Raw genomic sequence first — 23,888 nt, 5'->3', positions numbered from 1 at the left:
CTAATCATCACTCACTGGGTGCTACAAAACGCAGAGATGTTGGGGGTGCCGTGTTACGAAACCCTGGTACTATTGTTAATGGATAAGGGTGATGCATGTCTAATGTATGGAACTCTAATCATTTGGATTTGGAGTTTATTTGTTTACTGTTTTCAGTTAGGGATACACATGAAGTCTATGTGAATGCTATTTACATACTTTTATATTAATCTAACAAATAACACAACACATTGTGAATCTGATTATTATGTTTTACTTAAAAATCCGACGAAAAAAGAAATGCTAAGTAAACTGCTGTGTTATTAATGCATTAACACCACATTGGAGACAGATTAAGCCTGTTTTTAACCCTGACTTCAGGTTTTAGACTCATCTGAATTTCTGCCAGATTGATTGGCGTCTGATGCTCTGTTTGAGGAGGGTGGCAACACCTGATTCATTTGCTGAACGATCAGGTAGATGATCGATGGATTTCAGAAACCATGGCCCGCCACGTTGCAGTTTTAGCTGTTCCATTCGGCATGTATTTCTCCACATAGCCGCAGTCCTGTTATAAACTGTAATGAGTTTAATTGAATATTACTGAAGTGGAATTTTACATGTTGTGGCTACTGTTTTCTTGAGACTGTGCTGGGAGATAAATGAAACTGAAGTCCGCAGCAGAACAGTCACACCATGCTGTCCGCATCTTCCAGCCATCTACTGCTCCATATAGTAGATTTGCACAAAGTAATGCCGCATTTCTCTTTTATAGTCAACACTTTTGAGGACCCTGCAGTCTTGTTGTCTCACCCACATTGAGAATGGTTCATTGATCTGTAGAGTGTGAGTGTATTAGTCATACATTTGTGGCTGTGCAAAAAGTAGTGTAATGTGAGATAATATAATGTTCAAAATGTATAAAAATGTACAGTATCTGCACAACACAAGACAGCATGACTTTCCGCGGTGCTCAGTAATCCAATAGTAAATCCTAAACACGACAGAAATATCTGGCAACAGGCAGAGACCCTTGACAACATAAGAAGACGAGGTGACAAAGACCAGGGAGGAAACATAGACTATAAACACACATACACAAGCAGGCAGGGTGATTATACAGGTGAGAAACATTAGGCAATCAGGACAGACAGGAAGCGTAGCAACCCAAGGACACTAGAGGCAGATTACTTACAAAACAGGAAGTTCAAAACCCAAAATACTCAAACCGTGCCATCTTCAGGGCAAAAAAAGGACTAAAATGGTCCACACTGAATCCTCAGCTCCTTTTTACATCACTCAAAGCATGATGTGAAGCCTGAGGAAAAAATTAAAAACATATTCATCCTAACTACAAACAGACCCATCAATATGGCATTAATATCCTTGGAACACTAACATCCTCCTCTCATTATTCCTCACATTATCCTTTCATATACAGAGTTTAAATCATTTCCTTTTGTAAAACTATCCATGAAAGTGTACAGTACCTAACACACTAGCTGCTAGCTAAGGAATAATGTAAAGCAGTATCAGCTCAGAGTTCAAAGAGTTACAAGTTGCAGAGACAAACAGCTGTACAGTGAAACACAGTAAATTAACCTGTTGCAAGCCAGCGGGCATTTGTTGGTAATGTTGCTTCATCACGCCATTGTTTCTTTTTTTATTTATATTCTCAGTGTGGAGGTCCACCAGACTACACATAATGATGTCTCACGTGTTGTCATGTCACACCTCTGCTCCGCTCCCACTCTGACCCCATACTGCCCACTTTCTGTGGCGTCCCCTGGCAGCCATAAATATACTGTAACATCGTTCAGAAATTTTTTTTGGACAAAATGGAGACAATTTTAACTACTGTCCTGATGGAAATCATCTTTTTCTCATGTAGCACCAAGAACTCCTTTTATATTTCGTGTCTAAAACTCTTTATTGAACATGTTAAAAGACATTTTGAATTGTGCAGGCTCCCACATCTTTTGCTCATTCCCCCCACCACCCCCAAAAAAATATTGCCACGTGCTCACTGTGCTCACTGTGCTCACTGTGCATTATCAGGCAGCCGATGGCCTCTGTTGTTTTGGTTCCGCACTCTCTCTCTGCCTGTGCGGCAGATGTTGTGTATGAATAAATGATTTGAAGATGCTAACATTTGAACTGTGTGATGATCAATGAGTGCTTTCAGTGCCGCCCGTCCCAACCAATTGATTTATGGAGCCGACCACCATTTGTTTTGCCGCGGAGTGTCTTTGGATGGGCATCAATCATCATTATCAGAGAAAATAGAATATTTCTGCTGCATTTGCCTGTGTGTGTGTGTGTATTGTCTGCTGTATTTCAGTGTGGGTGTGTGTGTTCCAGGTGTCTGAGCTCTGTGAGTGAGGACATGCTGGGTTTATTAAGGCCGCGCTGCCCTGGTAGGAATGAGGTGAGCTGCTTGGACTCAACAGGGCGCATTCTTGGCCCGGAACGGCACGGCACAGCATGGCATTGAGAACACCAAAGTGTAATGAGAGCGGGGCGAGGACGGCGAGGGGGTTTAAGATCTGGCAACATTGCTCTTCAAATGACCTCCAGCTGAGATCGTCCCTTGTGCACACACAGCTACAGTGAAGCATGTCTGCATGCATGCAAATAATCTACACCAGCTCTCATCATCTTATTTTCCGTCAGATTTCCACTCCGCTGGGATTCACTGTCTTGAGAGCCCAAGTAACAAATGGCCGGCGAGCGTAGAGTCAGCATCTTGTGCCCCCCCCCCACCAACACCACCAATATAACCTTCCTTATCTCAATGTCAAAAAAACCCCACAGAAACAGCGCACTGCCCCTTTAATCAATACCTATAGTTAAACTGCAATATCAACATGCTGAGGACAATAAAGCCAGCATTAGCATTTTATATGTAATCAATTTGCCGCATGGTTTGTGTGCTTGAGCTGCGGTGTGTGTCACATGGAGATGCAAGTATAGGGATACAGGACAAACACACACACACAAACAGACACACAACCATGGGAATACACAGTCAGCATGAAAGCCTTCTGGCTAGATCCCGAACAAGACATAGACAACGCCATTGAAAACACACACACACACACACACACACACACACGTCCTGGTCATGCATGGAGAGTCTGATCTCTCTCTCAGCTCAACCACTGTGTCCCTGACCGAAGTGACACTGTCTAAAAGAAAACTCATTAAATCATATGTCATTTTTGTCGTGTGTGTGTCTGTGTGTGTGTGTTTACCCCTCACTCTCACACACACATCACCTAAAACCTGCTGTCGAGTGATGGCGAGAATAAACCGGCCTTCAGGGAAAAGTCTGTGTGTGCATGCTTTCCTGCTTGCGTCTGTATCTGATTACGGGTTAATTTACTTTGATCACAGAGACTGTGGCACCCAGGGGGGGGTGTAGGATTTACTGACAGGTGCTGTGGACCGACAGATCAGCATACAGCAGCACGGCCCCTGTCCTCACATTTGTCTGTCTCTCTGTCTGTTATTGAAAATGTAACCTAAAAAGGAGTCTTACACTGTAATGCAAGCAACTTATTATTGTGTTATTGAAATGTCATAAAAATTCAACTTTACTTCTAATTTAGGGGATAGAGAAGATAATATAAAGCAGAAATTCCGAGTCTCCAGTAGTATGCTAATTATTTAGCCCACAGTATGGAAAGTAATAGACGATCATTAGCTTCTGGCAGCTATAAACTGGAAGGTTTGTTAGTTTTAATGAGTCTAAACCTGCCAGGCTTGTTTATTAAATCACTGAAATTCACACAATGTATTTTCTTTACACAACACTTGAGCACGACTTGCTAGTCCGTTGTAGTTTTTGAGCTACTTTTGTTTTTGCTTTAAAAAAATTTTAATCAAGAATCTATATAATATTTTAAAGGGCTATTTCACACAAATTACAAGGAAACTTTTCTCACTTGCCTCATAGGTTTTCAGAGGGAAAATTTCTTACAAGGGTTCTATGTAAAAAAGTGAATAACTTTTCCCAGTGAGATCTGTGTGTATCCAGGGTAATACAGAGATCATTTCTATAAAAACACATGATGATGATGACAATGATGATGATGACAATGATGATGAGGCAGAAATGTCTGTGACAAATATCTCAAAACGTGGCCAAATGAAACCCAATCCTCATGGCAGTTTATTTTTCTATTTTGATGAAGTGCCCCACTTTTGTAGATTAATATAAGTTTCAAATTGGACTTTGTGACACATAGATAATTTCAGGACCATTCCTTTCAACATGTGGCAATGTGACCAAATGGCTAGACTCCCCCTTAAATAGATCTTTCATGGATGGATTAAACCCCCGGGATTCCTGGAATTCCTTTACAAGACATTTCATTTCAAAAACAGAACTGTGGATAATTAATTATTATGATTATGTTCATTGCAACCATACATCATTTGATCTTCTGTTTTTCAGCATATCCTCCTCGAAATGGTTTGGCTGTAAATGTCCGTTTGATAGTGCTGATCTGAAGGAAAATCAGTCTCACGCAGCTTTTTTGGTGGTTTGATGAACAAACACAGACACACGCACACAAGCACACACGTCAAAAATCCCAGGATCCAGCCAGTGGGACCAGATTTTTGGTGAGAATTAAAACTTGTTTTCACAGTTTTCTTTTTCAGGTTATCTCTTGTGTCTGTCATCACCTCTCTAAAATTCTTCCACTTCCTGTATTTCTCTCTTTCCTCCATGCATGCTGCATTTAGTTACTTGCATTTGCAAGTGCTGTTACCAAGTCAGTACATGAATAACACTGAATAATGTAACCGGCGTGTGTCAACAGACAGGCATCAGAGCAAGTGTTTCATGCCAGAGAGAGATAATTCGTGGTTACTGCGTGAACATATGTAACATTTCAGGCATTCACACAATGTGCATGCATGCAATCTTTGTATACAAATGCAAACACTGCTGCATTGTTTTGAAGAGAAATGTGGCAAATCACACAGACAGGCATGCAGTTTACATTTGCAGTTGCTCACTTGTTCACACTAAAAGCACACACAGTGATGATACAAGGGGACACGGAGCACACAGGGTGTGATCTTTACTGTTTCAACCCCCTGTAGGCACGGCATGTGCTTTCAGAAGCACATGTTTAGATGTTGACTCAGGACCTATGGCACATACATGTGTTCTTTGGGTAGGGATTTGGCATCTGTTTGCTCCCTTTGAACAAGTCGGATTCACTGTAAATTCCCAAGTGTGTTTACGGTTGGGTGGGTGGGGGGCACCTTGCTGATAGCAGCACCCTGTCTACCTGTGTGTTGTTCCTCTGTGGTACACAAGCACAGGTGCGTGACGCGTCCTTCACTTAAATGTACCATCAATCAACCTGTAAGTTGGAGATAAGCCAGAGTGCAACCTGGCACACACACACACACACACACACACACACACACACACATAAACACACACACACACACACACACACACACACACACATAAACACACAAACGGAAACAAAGAAACACAGAGACATGCACATTTGTACAGTACATATACTCTAGAAATGTCTATGTTTGATTTTGCGTGCAGGTGAGAAGAGGGTTTCCTCTAAAACTGGGGCTTGCCATTAAATGATCCATCATGCAATTAGACTCTCGTTCTACAGTGAAGGAGGGACAGAAAGATAGAGACAGACAGAGATAGAAAGCCCTCTTAGCCATTCATTAAGTCTAACCTTGACTCTTAATATAATTAGACTAATTAGACAAGTAAAAAAAATGGAAAGCTGAATATTCAGCGCTGTTCAATGTGTTTAATACATTTATGAAAAAATATCATGAAACATTAACTCAGTTAACATCAAGTTTCATTATTGTCAAAAAATATAAAATGATCTCTCTTTTGGCTCTCATCATAAAAATAAGACTTAATTAACATTGGACTAAATACTGACAATAGATTTCAATCCCGGTTGATTTTACGACACTTACTAGTTGACACTGCATGTGCATTTTAATTGGTGCATTCAAGATGACTGTGGCCTATTTTAGCCAATGTGATAGTCTCAATGTGATAACTTGAGCTTATTTTAACAGTGTTTTTAAGTTATAAAACTCTGAACAAGATGTTTAAAATGTGCAGGCTAACTGAACCCTCTATACTGGATGCTCTAAATGTGAAGTAGCTATTAACTAATATAATTTACAATCCATTTTAATCCATAATTGTTTGTGAATTTCAAGGAGATTTACTCACATCAGCCCATAGATAGAGGGTTTTCAATGGGTCTTCGTTTTAAATTTTTACATTTTGCCTATTATTTTATATGTTGCTGTAAACACCAACACCAGTATGTCATGGGTGTTCATTAACAGTTTTAGGATGAATTTCTACATTTTAAAAACACTTTTGCTGTTATAATTTTAATCCGGACAGATACACTAAACAACATTTTGACACTTTAGAGCTCAATAACTTCCTTAATGTAATAGTTTGCAACACAAATATTTTTGGGTCAACATAAGGGTAAAGCTGATGATACACTGATAATCCCCCTCCCCAGCTGCCCCCCCCCCCCGTGTATCATCAGCTTCAGAGTTGAGTGATGCAATATTATATTTATACATATTATTCTTTTTATGTTAAATGCATGGCCTTCGGACACCAAATTTACACGTCTTGCCTTTGACCCAGATATATATTTAAGATAATTTTTTGTCATGATTTGACAGTGTTAGTTATAATGTGCGTATTTACTGGTCCCTTGCTTGTAACAGAAGATGACAGATGTTGAGAGAGACTGGGACTAAATCATACTTATCCTCAAGAAGAAAGTTATGTATGTTGGCTGGCAGTCAGTTAAAATAATTTCTGTCCATTTATGTTAAATCATGGAGCTCACTATTACATGCTGGATATGTGAATCACACCAGCATCAGGCAGCTATAGGGCAGAAGAGAGACAGAGGGGAGGGGAGAACCGCCTGAAATCTTTGCAAATTGAGACGTTGCAAGCCCCTTAAGGCCGTTGGGCCATGAAGGACAGCCATTCACAGATATTTATCATCATTATTTTAAAACCATTTCAGCTTTATTAGACGTTTTAAAGTGGGAAGTGACGGCTTAGAGCGGCGGTTGGGTGCTGACATTCACAGAGGTCACAAGACAGATTCAAACCGGTCTACCATGATGACTCATATCTACACAACATCTATCGCTCGCTCCTTTAATTCATGTTCCATGCATAAATGGATATATTAACATATGTATTCATGTTCAGTGTGTTTCATGTAATCCATTTAAGGACCAGTGGAGATGGAGGGCAGAAGCATTAAATCATTATAATGAAACCAGATGATGAAACTTATTCAACTCAGTTTATCGCAGAAATTCATGTCACACTCTAAAATCAAGGCTCATTTCAACAAGTCTTATTGCAGAGGATCTGATTCTAATCGGGCTTTAAATGTACTTACTGTATGATGCAGTATATTTGAGTGAAACCCAGTCCCATCATTTTATATAGAAGCATTACAGGATTTGTTGAAAAAAAGTTTATATATTACATATTTTTCACTGTCAAAATAAATATTCCTGTATTTATGTTGAAGGTGGCACACAGATCCCAGCTAAAAGTTGGAAGTGGACAAAAAAAAGGCGACAGGGACGTAGAGCTACTCAGTTATTGGATGTGACAGAGAACAAGAGATCTGAATCCCAATTAGACAGGTCCATCATAGATTCATATTCATATACATCCCAAGTGTTTGATTTGTTTGATTCTCTTGTACATATGTGGGCTCGGCTCGTGATCCTCCTGTGAGCTGCCTGCCCCACTCCAGCTGAAGTCCCCAAGCTAAACTCCCCTGCCTGTTCATATCCAGCAGGATGGCTCCTGAGAACAATGACTTTGTGGCAGGACGCCATCTTAGCACCACGCCACTGACAGATAGAGGGAGAGGGACGAGAGATCTACTCAATCTATTGCTTGCAACTGAAACAGCTCCAGTCATTCACACCCATGACCATGATTGTTCCATAAGGTTTATTATTGTAACATCATTTGAACCCTGTTTCCCTAACATTAACAAAATACTGTTCTTAAACCAAACCTTAATCTTTCCCTCAACCTAACCAAGTTGTTTTTATGCCTAAACCTAACCAAACCTTGACCGTAGTGTTACAAATCATAAAACAAATGATGTACTGCTGATCAGATTAGAAAACACTTCTAGGGGGCATAGACAAAATGTATTTTGTTGTTTGGGGGACTTGTTGGTTTTACAATGAATTAAAAATTACACTCAATATTTCTGCCCCTTTCAGTAGTTTCAGAAGCATAGTTTTAGTGGCATCTAGTGGTGAACGTTGCAAATTGAAAACAACAGCTCACTGTGCATTCACGTGGTCCTCGGACAAAATAAGAACTTTATAATAAATGTATTAATTCTAATGGCAATCGTAAAATCAGCAGTAAAAAACTTAACTTTTTACTTTTTCCCAATAAGGTTACAGCATATCAATTTAATTTCTAAATCAAACAACAAAAGGCTGTGAAAACTGTCAACATATGGTTCTCTTTTAATATGCATTTATAATATAGACTACACCTGGTTAAGTTTTTATTAGTTGTGTCTTCTCATATATTTGTATATCGCTCTGTGTACTTCTTTATGTCCCATGTACACTTTTTTCTCATTTTACAATAAAGATTTAAGGAGAAAAAAGGTTTTTAGATTATTCCACATGAATGCACCATCAGTCACCTCTCCCCCCTCCTTTTCCAAGCGCGTTGGAGAAGCTACGGTGGTCGACATGCTCTGTCGGCTCTTGTGCTAAATAATACTCTATTCGATGGTTCAACACTGCAGAATCGCTGCCGACATCTAAGATTTGTTTAGTGATTGAGAAACTATTGACCAATCACAGCTAGCTTTCTACTGTACATCCGTGAAAAAAATAGCCACAAAAATAGCTTCGGGTGTGGATGAGACTTACAGAGCTGTACAGTTGTTGTTGTAAATAATATACAGACACGACTCTTTATATTGGCATATTTTTGTAAAAAATTAAAAACAGAAATGACTTAATAAGAACACATAGGCAGGCTGAATTAATTAAGAGACAAGTCAGTCTGATTGGCATTAGGCTACAAGTGTGGCGCATCAATAGCACAGGTGGAGTTATCTCACAGCAGGGTGGGACGTTTCTTTGCGTTACCACTGTAACCATCAAACACAGTATACAGTTTGTGTGATTTTTATTCAAGCAAATGTAAATGCATTTATATTCCTCACACACTATCAGCAAAGCAGCAGTCCTTTTGCGACTAAATTTCATCACCATTTTCCATTTCCATTTAGCCCTTTGAGACGTTGTGATTTACATAAAAAAACAAATCCACAGAAGCCCATTTATACAAATATTTTCCATTTTCTATAGTTATAGTTACAAGAAGGGGAAGTAATAGCAAAAAAAAAAGGAAACGGCTGATTTTATTAAAAATAAGAGTGTTTATGTAAATATTTCGCATGGCAATTTTTTAAGAAATGTGTGCAATGAAGTGAAGCTCCCACTCACCTCTCTGTGACTAAAAGTGAATTGGGAGATGGTGTGATTAGAGCAGACAAGGAAAGAATGAAGTCTGACCTCTAGCTAGTGGTAACCAAGAGAGAGAGGAGAAGGAGGAGGATGGAGAGATAAAGACATAAGTGGGAAGCCACAGGTCAGAAGGTCTAGGAAAGAGAAAGACATGAGGATAGTATATCATGCTAGATTATGTTTTTAATCATCTTACATTACTGTAATGAGAAGGTTGTCCTGTTATATCTAGTTTTGCACATATTTACACTTCTGAGGTGCAGCTTTGAGCAGCATGAATTGGACAGTTTGGAGTATTTCAGCAGTCAGGTAAAAGTCTATTTTAGCTGCAGCTTGCCATGTCGGGATTTTGCAGACCTGTGTCTCTTTTACAAAATGGGAGCCTGCGGAGGGTATTGACTTTTTGTCAGCTCTTGTTGAACCAGAGAGTTTTGGAGGGTTTTTAACTTGAAACAGCTGTGATATCAGGACGTCTCTATTTGGGTCTGGAGACTTCAAATGCCCAGCAACAGAGTGTGTATTCTTGTCAAGGCTTTCCTGAGAAGAATGTTTGGTCCCGATCTTTATGTGTATCCATACATAGCGTACTGTACCACACACACACACACACACACACACACACACACACAAACATTCACACTGTCAAAGGGGACGGTGAGCTATTTGCATTATTTCACTGAAAATGACAGCCACTGTGTCAGGTTGCAACATGGCATCTTGGGTACATACCACTGCTGAAAGGCTGCTGTGAATATTTAGAAATCACATGCAAGAGCATGTGTGTGTTGTTGCATTTATCTGTACTGTGTGCGTGAATATTTTTGTCTAGGTACAGTAAAGTAAAATTACAGTTAAATATTTTTGATGGTTTTTAATAAGAGTATTTAGTTATTGATTAATTCAGTCTCACCATGACCATATTTTATTAATTCTACTACTAAATAATACAATTTTAGTTAGTTTAGAAGTGGTTAACTGGTTAGCAAAAATAGTTGAACTACTATTCAAAAGTTGATTTGCAACAAACTAATTTAATTTTAGAACAGGTATTCATTGGGGAATTGTGCAGAAAAAAGGGAAATGACTCCCACAGTGTTAGCTTTGGATGTCTTAATGTTTTTAATTCATTACATGATTTGACTGAAAGCGTCTATAAGGAGTGATACAGCTCTGCAGGAGCTGGTGAGTCAGATGGATAGAGACGAAAGGGGGGTGGGAAGGTAAGAAGGAAGGAGGGAGCACACAGACATATCTTGGGAAGCCAGAGAGAGATGGACAGATAGGGAAGAGGAAGCAAGAACTAAAAGCGGCTCTAAAAAGGCGAGCGAGAGATGGTGTGATAGAGAGATAGAAGGATAAAGACGAGAGGAGGTGGGTGGGTGGAAGCTAGGAGGGAGGTAAGAGGGTCAGGAGCAGCGGAGAGAGATGGACTGATAGGGGGAGGATGGAGGAGAGAAGGGAAGAATAGAACGGTGGAAGGAGAAAAGAGTCGCTGAAAAAATACTTAGCAAAAGTAAAGAGCTATGGAGGCAAAAAGGGGAAGAGATAGTCATGGGAAAGAAGTGCTCAGTTAGGAAGAGGGGATGAGGCAGGGGAGAGAGGAAGTCAAAAAAACAAATGTAAGGAGCTGAAGTCAATTCATTTCTTTCATGAGCCTTCATCAGATTATTTAGTCTGAAAAATGCCAGTAATTCAGTGTGTGTTTGTTTGTCATGAAGATTTCAGTGTGGGTAGGAGAGACACACATAAGTTATGTATGAACAGAGTGTGAGGATATAAATATGTATATATTATGTGTGTGTGTGTGTGTGTTTGTAGCCAAGATGAGATTGGAGTCTGGGGGGCAGTGCCGGTGCTTTAGAAGAAGATAAGCAGACATAATTAAGAGGCCATTAATAAATTTGTTAATGAGCACTCCATGTAACAGAGAGAGAGAACGAGGGAGAGGGAGATCGTGTGCAATTGTGTGCATAGCGTGTGTGAAGCACAGAGGGGAGGCACAGAGAGTTTCTGTGTGTCTCTCATATTCCATATCAGGCGTATCTGCTGGCTGAGATAAGTTATCATTATGAGATATGTCCTGCCTGTGACACATACACACTGTCATCTCCACTCCATTTGCATAAAGAGGGCTTTTAGCGATGCCCTTGTACCCTCAAAGACAGTATCTCTGCATTAGTCAGTGCACACACACACACACACACACACACACTCACTCACATTCCCGCACACTCACTCACACACATATGCATTATGTATTCATTGATTACCATATAGTCATGTTTTAATGAAAGGATTAACTTGCCCACAAGAAGTTGAAAACCTAGATGTATCCCATTATAAAGGTCTGGTTGGTAAAATAACTTAGTTAACTTTCTACTCACACATAATGGAAATATACATACGGGTGTGTGAACTTATCACCTTTCAGTGAAAATCTCTTAGTCTTAGTGACTAATTGGGACAATTTTTATTTTAATTGTTCCACTATCAAGCGAGAATGCTGCAGCAGCAAGACAGGGCTGCAACCTAATCTTTGTGGGCCATTGTGATGTTTTTCATGCTTGGGACTGATATGGTTGAGTTGGTTTGATTTGACAAAGGTGTAGACCAGTGGTCGGCAAAAGGCGGCCCACTGGCCAGAACGCGGCTGGTGCTGAAATATAGCTCAGTCATGACAGCAACAGTTACTCACATAGTCACTTCCTCTTAAGTGATTGTGCCTCCAAAATAAAAGCGGGAGAATTTTTCATGAAATGAAAATTAGTGTTCATAGGTTTTTGAATGCGGATCAAACGCCGGGATGCACACACACTCCGGCACATGCTTTATTGCGAGCATGTGAAAAAGTATCCTTATAGGCAAATCAATTTGTTTAACAAGGGAGAAAAAAAAAGTCAGCAAGATTTTGGGATCAATCTTACAGCTCCTCCAACGGGAGTCCCGCACTCTACTGACTGAGCTAAATGTGCACATGAGTATCCATGGGTTTGAAATAATGTTCTGGCCTGCCACGTAACGGCTTGAAAAAATTTGCCGACCCCTGGTGTAGACATTTAACCTAGCTACTTATTATGTAATTAAACAGTTCCTCTATTTATGTATATTATTTTTTGTTCTTTGTCAGATTATTATTAAACACATGGATCAGGATCTGAACCAAAAAATTGATTGGGACATCCCTAATAATATCCTGTTAGGGAACAATTACAGCAGGGAAATAAAGTTGAAAATTACAGAGAATGAAAATATTAAATGGGATCTACTGACAGAAATGCAATATAATATACATTACTATGTTTTCAGTGGTGTATAAAGACCTTACAACTCAGGGAATGGGACCAACAGAGGAGCATGTGAATGCATACTGAGCCATTGTTTGAAATCCTAACCCTCACCACTAGATTTCACTAAAATGTTCACACTGAACCTTTAAGATAAATGTGAGTGGAAAAAGTGTCTGAAATTTCTGAAAAAAAAAATCTGAGCTGAAAAATTCACAATAGCAAGGAAAAAACATCTAAAAAACTCTACTCTTTTAATTTTCATTTAGTTGTCCTCCAGCTAGAATTAGCATGACTAATAGGACAAGGACTTGGGGTGTTTGGAGGGTGGGAATGTTTATATCTTACAGATCGCTGTTCTTACAAAAGTAAGACTGTTCACCAGTGCCCGCAGGCTGGATCAAAAGCTGTCACATAAAAGGAAGCCACCTTAAAGTTTACCTATTACACAGCAGTATAAGCTGCGCGTAACTTATACATATAGAGTAGTCCTCCATTTACCACAAGTCAAGGTAAAGTGAACACTCAAGGCTCAGACACACCAGCTCAGACACACACACACACACACACACCCTGAGGGTCGTGTTGTGTTATGTAAGGCTTTCAGCGGAAGTATAAATGTTAGATAAGTGTCAGTCAGAGAGAGGAGGATGTGACATAGGAAGTTCAAGTGTGTGTGTGTGCGCGAATCACAGTTTACATTTGAGCACGTGTGAAGTTCACAGGGACCCGGGGTTGCGTGCACTGAGTCACTTGGGGAAACACTGACTTGGCGGTAAAGAAAAAAGGAGAGTTTGCTGCTGTGAAGTTATTCTCCCTCAATGGAAAAAGATTGATCCGAACTATGCTACTGGACTTGTGGCACGTGCACAGATGAAGCTGAACTCGTGCTGCTTTACACTTTGCTACTCATACAGTAGCTGCTGTAAATCATTTTTTCAAATGAGAGTTATGTGGACTCAAATGCCAGGAAAGCTGTACAGAAACAGACACATAAGACTAAAACCTTGGAACGTGGAAATGGATTTAACACCGACATATTGTTGTGTTCGATGGATGCCATTTGAAAGGGATTGGCATTCAATTTAATACTCATAAGTTTTACTTATACCTTGGATGCTCACTCTCTGGAAGCCTGAAGTTGCAGTGCCCATACTGTAATCTGTAATGTCAACATGATGTCCAGCCTGGAGGCTGTCAAGTGACAATCAATTTGTGATCTCACACACAATGTTTGTCTGAATTTAGACATCCAAACAGGCTATTTGCTGTGTAATTGGTCCAAAAGCAAAAGTACTTTCCATCACCTGCAGAACAATGCCAGACAGAGTCGAACAAGTGACTATACATTGATAATGCTAAATATATCTTGGCAATCTACCCTAAAAGTCCCTTATGTATTTATTGGTCAGAATAGTCTTTATAGCATATATGGTTGTAGAATAGTTAGACTACTGTTTTGAGAATTGGCTTGTTCTTTGTGCCAGCCCATGTGTGTATCCTGGTTTTGCCTAACATACAGTATACATTTAGCCATAAAATGACCTTCCTTGCCTCGGTTATGGCTTATAAATGAAGATATAAATCACGTACTGTACAATTACAGCATTCAATATTCAATATGGGGTGACAGATATTAATTTAACTCAATCGGTGTATATATAGACATTTTTAAAGGCAAACTGCTGTTTAATACAACTTCGGTTTTATTTCCATATCCGTAGCCTTTTAGATTTATCAGTTACGATAAAACTGTATTCACCAAGGTAATTTATGAGATCTCCGAACATAGCAGCAATGCTAAAAATACATCCCACAAGGCAAGACACACGAGCAGTCAAGCATTTGAGTAATAATTATACTGTTCTGCTCTGTTTTCCCATCCAGATCTCAACAATTACCCTGGTGAGTATAATGTTATGATAACCACTTGAACCAAACTTTGGCAACAGCTATGAAAATAAAACCAAATTTGTGATCAGTCTTAGTTTGCTTTTATGTATGAGCGTGTTACTGATGCTTAGCTTCATGGCTAAAGTATCTAACAAGCCAGCTTTAGTGGCGGCTATTGAGCTTCCTAAATTTAGCCCCCCACTGTTGAAAAATATTGACATTTTGTTTGTAAAGCCAGACAAAGGTTTCTTAAGGGATTGGGATTTTTTAAGCCTGCATTTGAAGTTGGAAAAATACAGATGTCTTTATCCTTTAATATCCTCTTACAGCTGATATTACAGTTAGCCTACATTTTTACATTTACAAAAGTACAGTGACTTTGTACAAATGTTTTTCATTCATTACAATACAATTTGAGCATTATTGGAGTGGCCATTAAAGGAAACCAAGGCTACTCAGTTTCAAAATGTAGCCATGTCTGTTGAGTGTTTGCTATATTAGCATGTTTGCTAGTTAGCCAGATGACAGCTATGTTATGGTTAACAGTTTCTGCTCAAGCTACAACAGTGTTGAGTTTTAGTAGAAAGTCAGCTATACTTGACTTTCACTTTCACCTAAGCTACAGGATTATGATAATTTAACCTTGTTGTTCTAATTATAAGTCATTTTGTGTACATCAAGGTCTTCACTATACCTTCATGGTGCACCATATGTTTGTTAGGTGATATTTTTTACAACTGCAAAGCTTTTATTACCCTTCAAATTTAAGCGTTTAATATCCTTTCCATTTCCACATTTCTCAACTTTTCTCCACTCAGTCCTCCAGCAGCCTAAAGGGTCTTTGACTTAACTGTAATTACAAAAACCCCACTCCAACACCCGCAGCAATTAGATAGACAAAATGGCTGAAGGTTCCCTCCACCACCACCGCCTCCATCGCGCCACACATTTTCTCCAATTAAACCAAAGACAGAGAAAATGAGAGAGAGCTAAGCAATATGGGAAAGCTGACCAACTTATTGAGAACCCGCTTCTCTGTCATCCTCCCTTCCCTCTCCTCTCTACCCCTCTAGAAGCCATCATTCATGTACACAGTAAATCTCCCAGGACCATAGAAGGAAGCAATTAGTCATGTTTTGCCTTCCTGTTGCATGACAGTAATGATCAGCCTGACAGTCATTATGGCTTTACATGTTGGTGTGGATCTGTGAGTGGGTTGCCAGATTCTTTGCATACTCTTCCATCAATTAAGTCGCCCGCTAAAGAATCTCAGGCTCTTGAAGATTTTAGAAGATAATCTTAAATAAGCTCCAGTTAAGCCACCCTATTAGGAAGTATATGCTCTTCTGAAGTGTCCTTCAGAAAGAGATTTTGACCTTAACCTCTGACTTTGCTGTAGGTAAGGGTGGTCTCAATGAAGTATCACTTTTTAATAGGGTTTTTGGTTGTTAAGATATTCATAAATTGTAATGGTAAAGTGTTGTTAAATTGTAATTTCGAATCCGTGTAGTGAGGTTGGTCACTCTGTCCAATACTGTGGTCGAAGATATTTCCACGACAACTGGCTAGACTGCAATGAATTTTTACTGTGGATATTCATGGTCCCCCTCTGACCTTTCTTAATGTGTCACCAAACAATTCAAAATTTCAACGTGGAACATCAAAGTTACCAGTTAATGCACTGAGCGCATTGATGATCCCAAGGTGTTACCGGTACCTGTTTTGATTTTAATGACCCAATAGTGTTTCCTCTAGTAGCATTTTCAGGTCAAGTATTTTGTTTGTTCTAAACAATGCACAATTAATCTTTCACACAAGTGGGGATTTATATAATTACCAAATTGGCCTAAACATAAGACGACCAGGGTTACAAGACGACCCCAAAGACTTTTTGAAGATAGAAAACACTCCTAGTCTTTTGGGAAGTTCCCCTGAAGCATCATCATATTGTCATAAAGGGGACTCTGTCTGTCTGTCTGTCTGTCTGTCTGGAAGCTGTTTCTCTTTGAAATGTGGAACCTGAAAAGTTTTAATGAAGGCAAAATGTAAATCTCACATTACCATGTATCAGTCACAAAAACTCACCAGACAGGATCTTAAAGCGGTCAGAATAATTTTGTCTGCTACATTTAGCATTTTCCTGTCTTTTTAAACACATACTTTAAAACCTGTAGGTTAAACTGGGATAATGAAACATTGTTAGAGCTGACAAAATACTATAGACTTGAAGAAACCTGCTAGCCTAGTAACATTAAGGCTATAAATAACTCATTATAATGCTCTCTGTAGAAGCCAGTGTTACACTTTTGTTTTCTCCATTCAGAGAAAATCTTATGTTTAGTCATAAATTAAGTCAATAACACTAAAATAATACCTACTTATACATTATGGAATGTTTTTGTAGTGATATCTGCGAAATAAGTTTGAACTGAAATCAGAGTTACTTCAAATGTGCAACAATCAGACCTCTTTTGACAGCAGGATTTGCTATATATTAAAGTTATTTTCATTTCATTTTAGTGAGCAAATTGTATAGTAAAATGTCACAAAAATCATTTCTATGTATTCTTTTTTTGTGTTTTTTTACCTCTGTGTGTGCGGGGGGATATTTTGAGACACAAAATGTGATTCACATGTACCAAAGGAAAACTGTTTTCAGCACACTACGTACAGCATGCATGCTCAGGACAGAATTTGCTACCTGGCTAAATCTTGGACCTGAACGTCTCAGTAAATCACCCCACAAGTCTTTCAGTTCTTCAGTAAATGTACCTCGTTACTTTCATCGTCTTGAATAATGCAACAGCCTCCTCTAAACCTAATTCAAGCTCTGTGTGCTAAGTTTTAGCAGAGGTTTTGTACCCTCGCAGGCAGCCCTGCTCTGCTGCAGCGCAATGGAGATACACAACGGCAATAAATAGAATCACCAGCACCGAGTCAGACAAGCTGACCTGCTGACAGAAAAAAGGAAGAAGACAGCTACTAAAGGGAGGACTGGGAGAAGAAAAACGACAGATGAACAGATGGACAGATGTAGGAGGAAGATCACCGGGCCGGCTGGAGATGATGGGGTTGCCCGGGTGGGTTTTAATGAGAGGCCCGTCTCTGTATGCATAAAGGGAATTATCCCCATCCAGTTCAATAAAGTAGCTTGTATAATTATAGTGCAGTTTACTGGCTGGAGGGAAATTGAATCCCTCAGAACTGAGACGAGAATGGTGGGAGAAAGAGGAAGAGGTAGATAAGCAGGTGAACAAAGAGGAAATTATAAAGAGAGGAAGAACAGGAATGAGAGAGCACTGTAGCTTCACTTCTTCTATTATCTCTGTGCAGCAAATTAAACTCACAGGCACAGGAGCTACTGTACAAAATATGTATGTGTGTGTTTTCTCTTGTTGCTGTGACTAGCTGCAGCAGATTTAAAAACTAAAACCCACTCTGCTTTGCGGGGATAACCCCATCTCTCTAAGTTCAATTTCCGTTGACAGATGAACTGCATGAACAACAGCCAGTGAAAATTTGACTTTGATTCCACCCACCCCAAGGTGTCATTTCAGGACATTCTGGTGGGCTGTTTATTGTCGCTTCGTCACTGTTTGGTGTCCACGATCTAAGAGTGATTGTGCTGGATGGGGAACAGCTGCTTTAATGAGATCAGGAAATAATTATGAGTGACATTTGGTGAACTGCGTGGCATTTTGGCGTGATTGCAGAGCTGCCAACAAGAAACGCAGTGGAATGAGGATGTACTGCATGAGTGTGTGTGTGTGTGTGTGTGTGTGTGTGTGTATTTTGGTATGCGTATGGTATGAATGCATTGAGGACAGACTGGAAGAGAGAGTCTCTGCAAATCAGTTTAATTAAAGAGTACCGGTGCATGAGATTAGATTGGGAGCCTATGGTGTAAATGATATGATTACACAGTGAGAGAGACACAGATTGGAGATAGAGAGACAGAGAGAGAGAAAGAGAGGGAGAGAGAATGATGGCGAGAGGGAGAATGATTTGGGAGAAAACACATCGCAGTAGACTCCTTGCCTGTGGTGATGCGCAGCACGGCGGTCCCATGGTGCTCCTTAGGTTGCCACAGCACCCAGGGTGTTTCCTATCTTGACGATGTGGTACCATCTGAGTCAGGCAGTGTGTGTGACTAGGCTGTGTGTGTGTGTGTGTGTGTGGGTGAAACATGTCTGGCTGTGTGGCCTGTCTGTCGCTGAGAGCCTAATTAGAAGTGTCATACAGAATCTGGTGACAAGATGCAACACAATTGCTGCAGGACACACACACACACACACAATCTATTGTATGTCCTATGTCCTTGTTTGTGGCTGAACACAATCCCATGTTGGACGCAAAAACAAAAAATTCTCAAGACCCCAGGCGAATCTTTTAATGTCATGAAAGAAAACGCATTTGCTGCATGGCCAGTTTACGTTCATGTATTTTGGAGCCAATCATGTCCCAGCTACAGTGTTTCTAACAGCCTTTAAAATTGGGTTTGCAATTATTGTCAAACTGAAGTTCAGCAAAAGCCAGTTTAGATCAGTGTAAATGAAGCTGTGAATAACAGCAAAATAATATTAAATTTATTTGTAGTCAGTATTTAGCTGTGGACCTTTACATATTTATATTTTGTCTAATTAGCTGCTAACACTTCCTGTTTCCAGTGTACCCACTGATGTGCAGACAACTGTCACTGGATTTCTTTGCTGCTGAAGAAAACTTAAAACACGATGATTCTCAGGCAAGTTCTGGAGATAAGGAGCCTCTTTATTCTATGAGTGGACATCAGAGATATTTATATCCCCGGAATATACTCTCACTGGCCACTTTATTAGGTACACCTGTCCAACTACTCGTTACTGCAAATAGCTAATCAGCCAATCACATGACAGCAACTCAATGCATTTAGGCATGTAGACGTGGTCAAGACAACTTGCTGAAGTTCAAACCGAGCATCAGAATGGGGAAGAAATGGGAATTTATGGCGTTCCCAAATCACAAGTGATGTTTTGAAACTTGGCTGTGAAAGTTTCAAAACATTATCAGTGGGCTGAACGGAAATTTGGGACTACTACTGCAAACTAATAAGACCTACCTTTGTGGCAGAGTTTGGAATGGTGATTTACAGACGTCAAAGTCCTTTTCATTCAATCTTTATATTACTTCTTTCTTCCCTGTTTTGGGAAGAAAAAATACCTATAATAACAAAAATAAATAAATGATGTGCACATGAAGAAAGAGCCAAAATTCACAATAAAGAAATAAAAGCAAATGAATGGTAGGATGTTGTGTTTCAACCCAGAAGCAAACTGATTCATCCAAAAAAAATAAATAAATAAATAAAAACTTAAATGACACTATTGTTGTTCAGCTTGCAGATGAAAATATCACAGACCACGCTCTACATGACAGTATTAGGGATATGGCCTGAAGAAAAAAATCCTGTATTATAGTTCCATGGCTGTTGATTGCCTCATCTGGGAGCTGACGCTGACATAAAACGAATAAAAAAAAAGAGAGAGAAAGGTATGGGGGAGAGGGTGAGGAAAAGGCGAGACAAAGTTCGGTTCTTTTTATGACTCCTGACACTCGTTAGATGGGGTTTTCTATCTCATGCGCGCATGTTTGTGTGTGAGCGCATGAGAGAGAGCGAGGTGTACGCACAGCGCGAGAGCCTGATTAGCATTGTGCTCCATGTTTCACTGCTGTGGCCTGGAGAGAGAGAGGGAAGAAGCGAGAGCGAGGCGCACGGAGGGAGAATGAGAGAGAGAAGGATGAAGGAGGCCGAAGTGCTGGCTCAGCACTGTGCCAAAGGAAGGAGGAGAGGAGAAAGGAGGTGAGAGGTGTTCACTCCATATGTTTAGAGATGAGAGGAGAGAACAGTGTGAGGAAAGAGAAGCAATTAGGCTAGGAGAAGTGAGGTCTCTTCTCTCTCTTTCTCTCAGACCTACACGTTGTTTGTCAGAGTCTCTTTCCCTTTCCTTATCGTCTTTCTTTCTATTTACATCATAGCACTAAGATTTCCTCACAAACTGGCATCCCTCCTACAGTCTGACACCAGATTGCAACCAAGATTTTATTATGCCTCGGGGTCGTCGTTAGCTTTATGTTTTCGGGTTGTTCGTCCCATGTAATTTAGTACTCAAAGGTCAAGGTTTTAGCCATAATTTAAGAATGAAGCTGGCAATTCCAGATGTGGCACGTCTTGACTGGGATTACACAATGAGCAAACAATATCTAGCATTGTACGGGCTTTCCTCCATCTGGCCCTTTCTGCCTTTCACTTCCTGCAAACAACTAGCTAATGGTGATCCTGTGAGTGTGTGTGAGTTTCAAGTATTGCTCATAGAGAGGCTTTGCATCTAAAAATGCCAGCAGAAAACAAAAGAACTATAGTTACGCATTGTAACTCCAGATTCTATGAGTATAGGCGCAGCCCTCTAAGGCCATCGCTATTGGGTTTACCCCTACGCACGTCTGCGCGGCACGGGTAAATTTTGTCTATGCCCACCCACAACATGGGCCTCTCCTACGTCTGCACCTTGTATATATACAACGGCGCCGCCACTCTTCAGAGGGGAGAAGGGCGCAGAACGGGCAGTGCGAACCGAGAGTGAACGCTCGGCTGGCGTGCTCCGGTTCGAGGCACACCTTGCAGCGGGGACATAGATCACCCAGCACGATGTAGCCCATGTGGCAGACTCCACACACCCGTCCGGTTGTAGCAGCATCTCGCCGGCTTGCTGGAAGACATTGTTCTTCTTGTTTCCTGGCTGGAAAGTCTTTCGCTCTTTAGACAAATCTTCTGCTCTTTAGACAGCTCAGTGCTGAAGAAAAATGGGAGTTGATGGCTGGGTCTCACCGTTATATATATATTCAAGGTGCAGACGTAGGAGAGGCCCGTGCTGTGGGTGGGCGTAGACAAAATTTATCAATGCCACATATTTTACTTAGAACCAACACACACAGTGTAAGGTGCAGTGGACCTTTAAGACGTAGGGGCCTTAAACACACACTTTCTCCCTGTTCCTTGCTTGTGCCTCACGCCTACACACACACACACACACACACACACACACACACACACACACACACTCAAAGCTCCCAAGTTCACTTTCAGTTGTCAATTTTAGTTTCCTCCTTCCTATTTTCTAACATACACACTCTGTATCTCTCTCTCTCTATATATCACTTTTTCTCCTCACAAACTCCGAACATCTAAATACACACGCTCTCTCTTTCACTGTGGAGACTGTATCAATAAAACTGAGAATCATGTTTATTTTGTTTTATCATTGCCATCCTTTCAATCTCTCTTTCTTTCAGTTGCTGTTCTCTTTTCCCTCCGCCGCCCCAGTATTCAGATTTGCTTTATTACTGTAAGATAACCTTTATTAAAACATTAAGATGTTGATATTCTATGTATCTTTTTATCCTGTGGCACTTAGCACCGTGCCCACTGGCTTCTACTCAAAACATACATTTTAAAAACAGGTCACAAATGTATGTTTCGTTTTCAAAAAAGCTCAGTAAATTTCCCAAAACAGCCGAGCACTGGTGTTTTTAGCAAACGTTGCTAAAGCTGGAGGAAGTAGTGCCTTTGTTGGGGACTATTTTAAGCTAAAGATTATTCCACATTTGATTTAATCTTGTGAGTATTTACACACAGACGTGTATGTGGTATTAGGTAAATTTAAACTACCTTGTGTTTGTTTATGGTTATGGTTTTTATGGAAAATGTCATCCAGAGCACCGGTGTGTCTCATTGGTGTGTTTTTGGACAGTAATGGAGCTCTATGGCAAAGAGACCTTAATAGATTATGGCCAATCTTACCCTTTAACAGACATGTGAAAATACTAAATTATTATTATTATTATTATATTTTTAAAAAAGTCATACCAAAAGTGTACCATAGAACTTCACACAATATCTTTGTCAGCCTAAAATACTGTCAGTCTGAGCCTAACACCAAGATATCAGAATTAATTTCCTAATGATATCCTGATGTTTAAAACCTCCACACGTAGAGCTGTGAAGAGTGTCTGATAATAATGTGAAAGCAAATTGATTCGTCCTCTTTCTATTAGCGACTCTGGATGTGATCCAAGTGAAGAAGTGAGCAAAGAGTCCTTCTGGGTTGTTTAAATTCGTCAAGTCATTGTCGATTCACCCTTCCCTCCAGCCCATTACCCATCTGCTCCAACACGCACGCACACACACACACACACACACACACACACACACACACACACACACACACACATACTTTCTCTTATTGAGGATGAGAAACCCACCTGTGTGTATGTGAGTCTTGCAGGGAGACAGCAACTGGTCATTAACTAATGCACAGCGGGAAAGCGTGTCCCCCACTGCCAGCCTTGCTGAGGTCATAGGTGACTGACGCGAAAAGCACGCAAGTCCCTTGAAGGGCCGAATCTGCCTCATCCATCTCTGTCAGAGCTTCAGCCAAGAACACACACACACACACACACACACACACACAAGCACAAATGCATAGAGACACGTGTGTAGGTATTCTCAGGTGGATATGTAAACATGCAGGCTCTCACGGCCAGACGTCCACACAAACATACACTCATTGCTTATGATTACACGCACATGCACATACCCACACATGGATATGGCATCCTCAAAGCATCCGGTGTCACATGAATTTAGTTTGGGCTCTCATGGGAGACAATTGAAAAAGAGAATGACATCAGCAAAGTGTCATGACCTATTTTTTGTCGTGACCTGTGCGTGTGTGCTCGTGGACGTTTCTCGTCTTGCTTATGAACTACTGAAGAGTAACAGGATCTTGAGCCGCACACACGCATGAACACACACAAGACAAACATCCATAACAGATACCCGAAAATGACTGTTGAGAAGGTGAATATCAACATAGCATACTTCGTTAAACTCAAAATGTCAACAGCCAAATGTTTTTATTTAGCTGTGAAACCTCTCCTGGACCACGGTCAGGACCAAGCAGATGAGATTTGGTCTGACGAAAAGAGGTAGTCCCGGTCCGGATCAAAGTGAACCATGGTTCAAAGCATTTGTTGGATGGTTCTGACTTTCAGACCATTTACAGGAAGCCAGAAACAAATAAATGCACAGAGAAATGTATT

The 23,888-nt window shown here is 40.3% G+C and overlaps 1 protein-coding gene across 2 annotated transcripts in view; it reads left to right on the top strand.

Annotated features, from left to right (window-relative positions):
- fgf11a (fibroblast growth factor 11a) overlaps nt 1–23,888 on the top strand; it is a 102,755-nt gene that overhangs the window by 5,093 nt on the left and 73,774 nt on the right. Inside the window, exons 2-3 of one of the 2 annotated variants that reach the window (XM_046065086.1) lie at nt 15,662–15,690; nt 16,150–16,169. The exons of the other annotated variant lie outside the window; for it this stretch is intronic. Coding sequence (XP_045921042.1) covers nt 15,662–15,690; nt 16,150–16,169 — 49 coding nt within the window. The remainder of the gene's footprint in view (nt 1–15,661; nt 15,691–16,149; nt 16,170–23,888) is intronic. 2 annotated transcript variants of the gene reach the window in all.

The sequence above is a fragment of the Micropterus dolomieu genome, linkage group LG12, assembly GCF_021292245.1.
Source record: "Micropterus dolomieu isolate WLL.071019.BEF.003 ecotype Adirondacks linkage group LG12, ASM2129224v1, whole genome shotgun sequence".
Classification (NCBI taxonomy): domain Eukaryota; kingdom Metazoa; phylum Chordata; class Actinopteri; order Centrarchiformes; family Centrarchidae; genus Micropterus; species Micropterus dolomieu.
The sequence above is the reverse complement of the archived record's forward strand: the minus strand, read 5'-3'. Positions and strand labels throughout refer to the sequence as shown.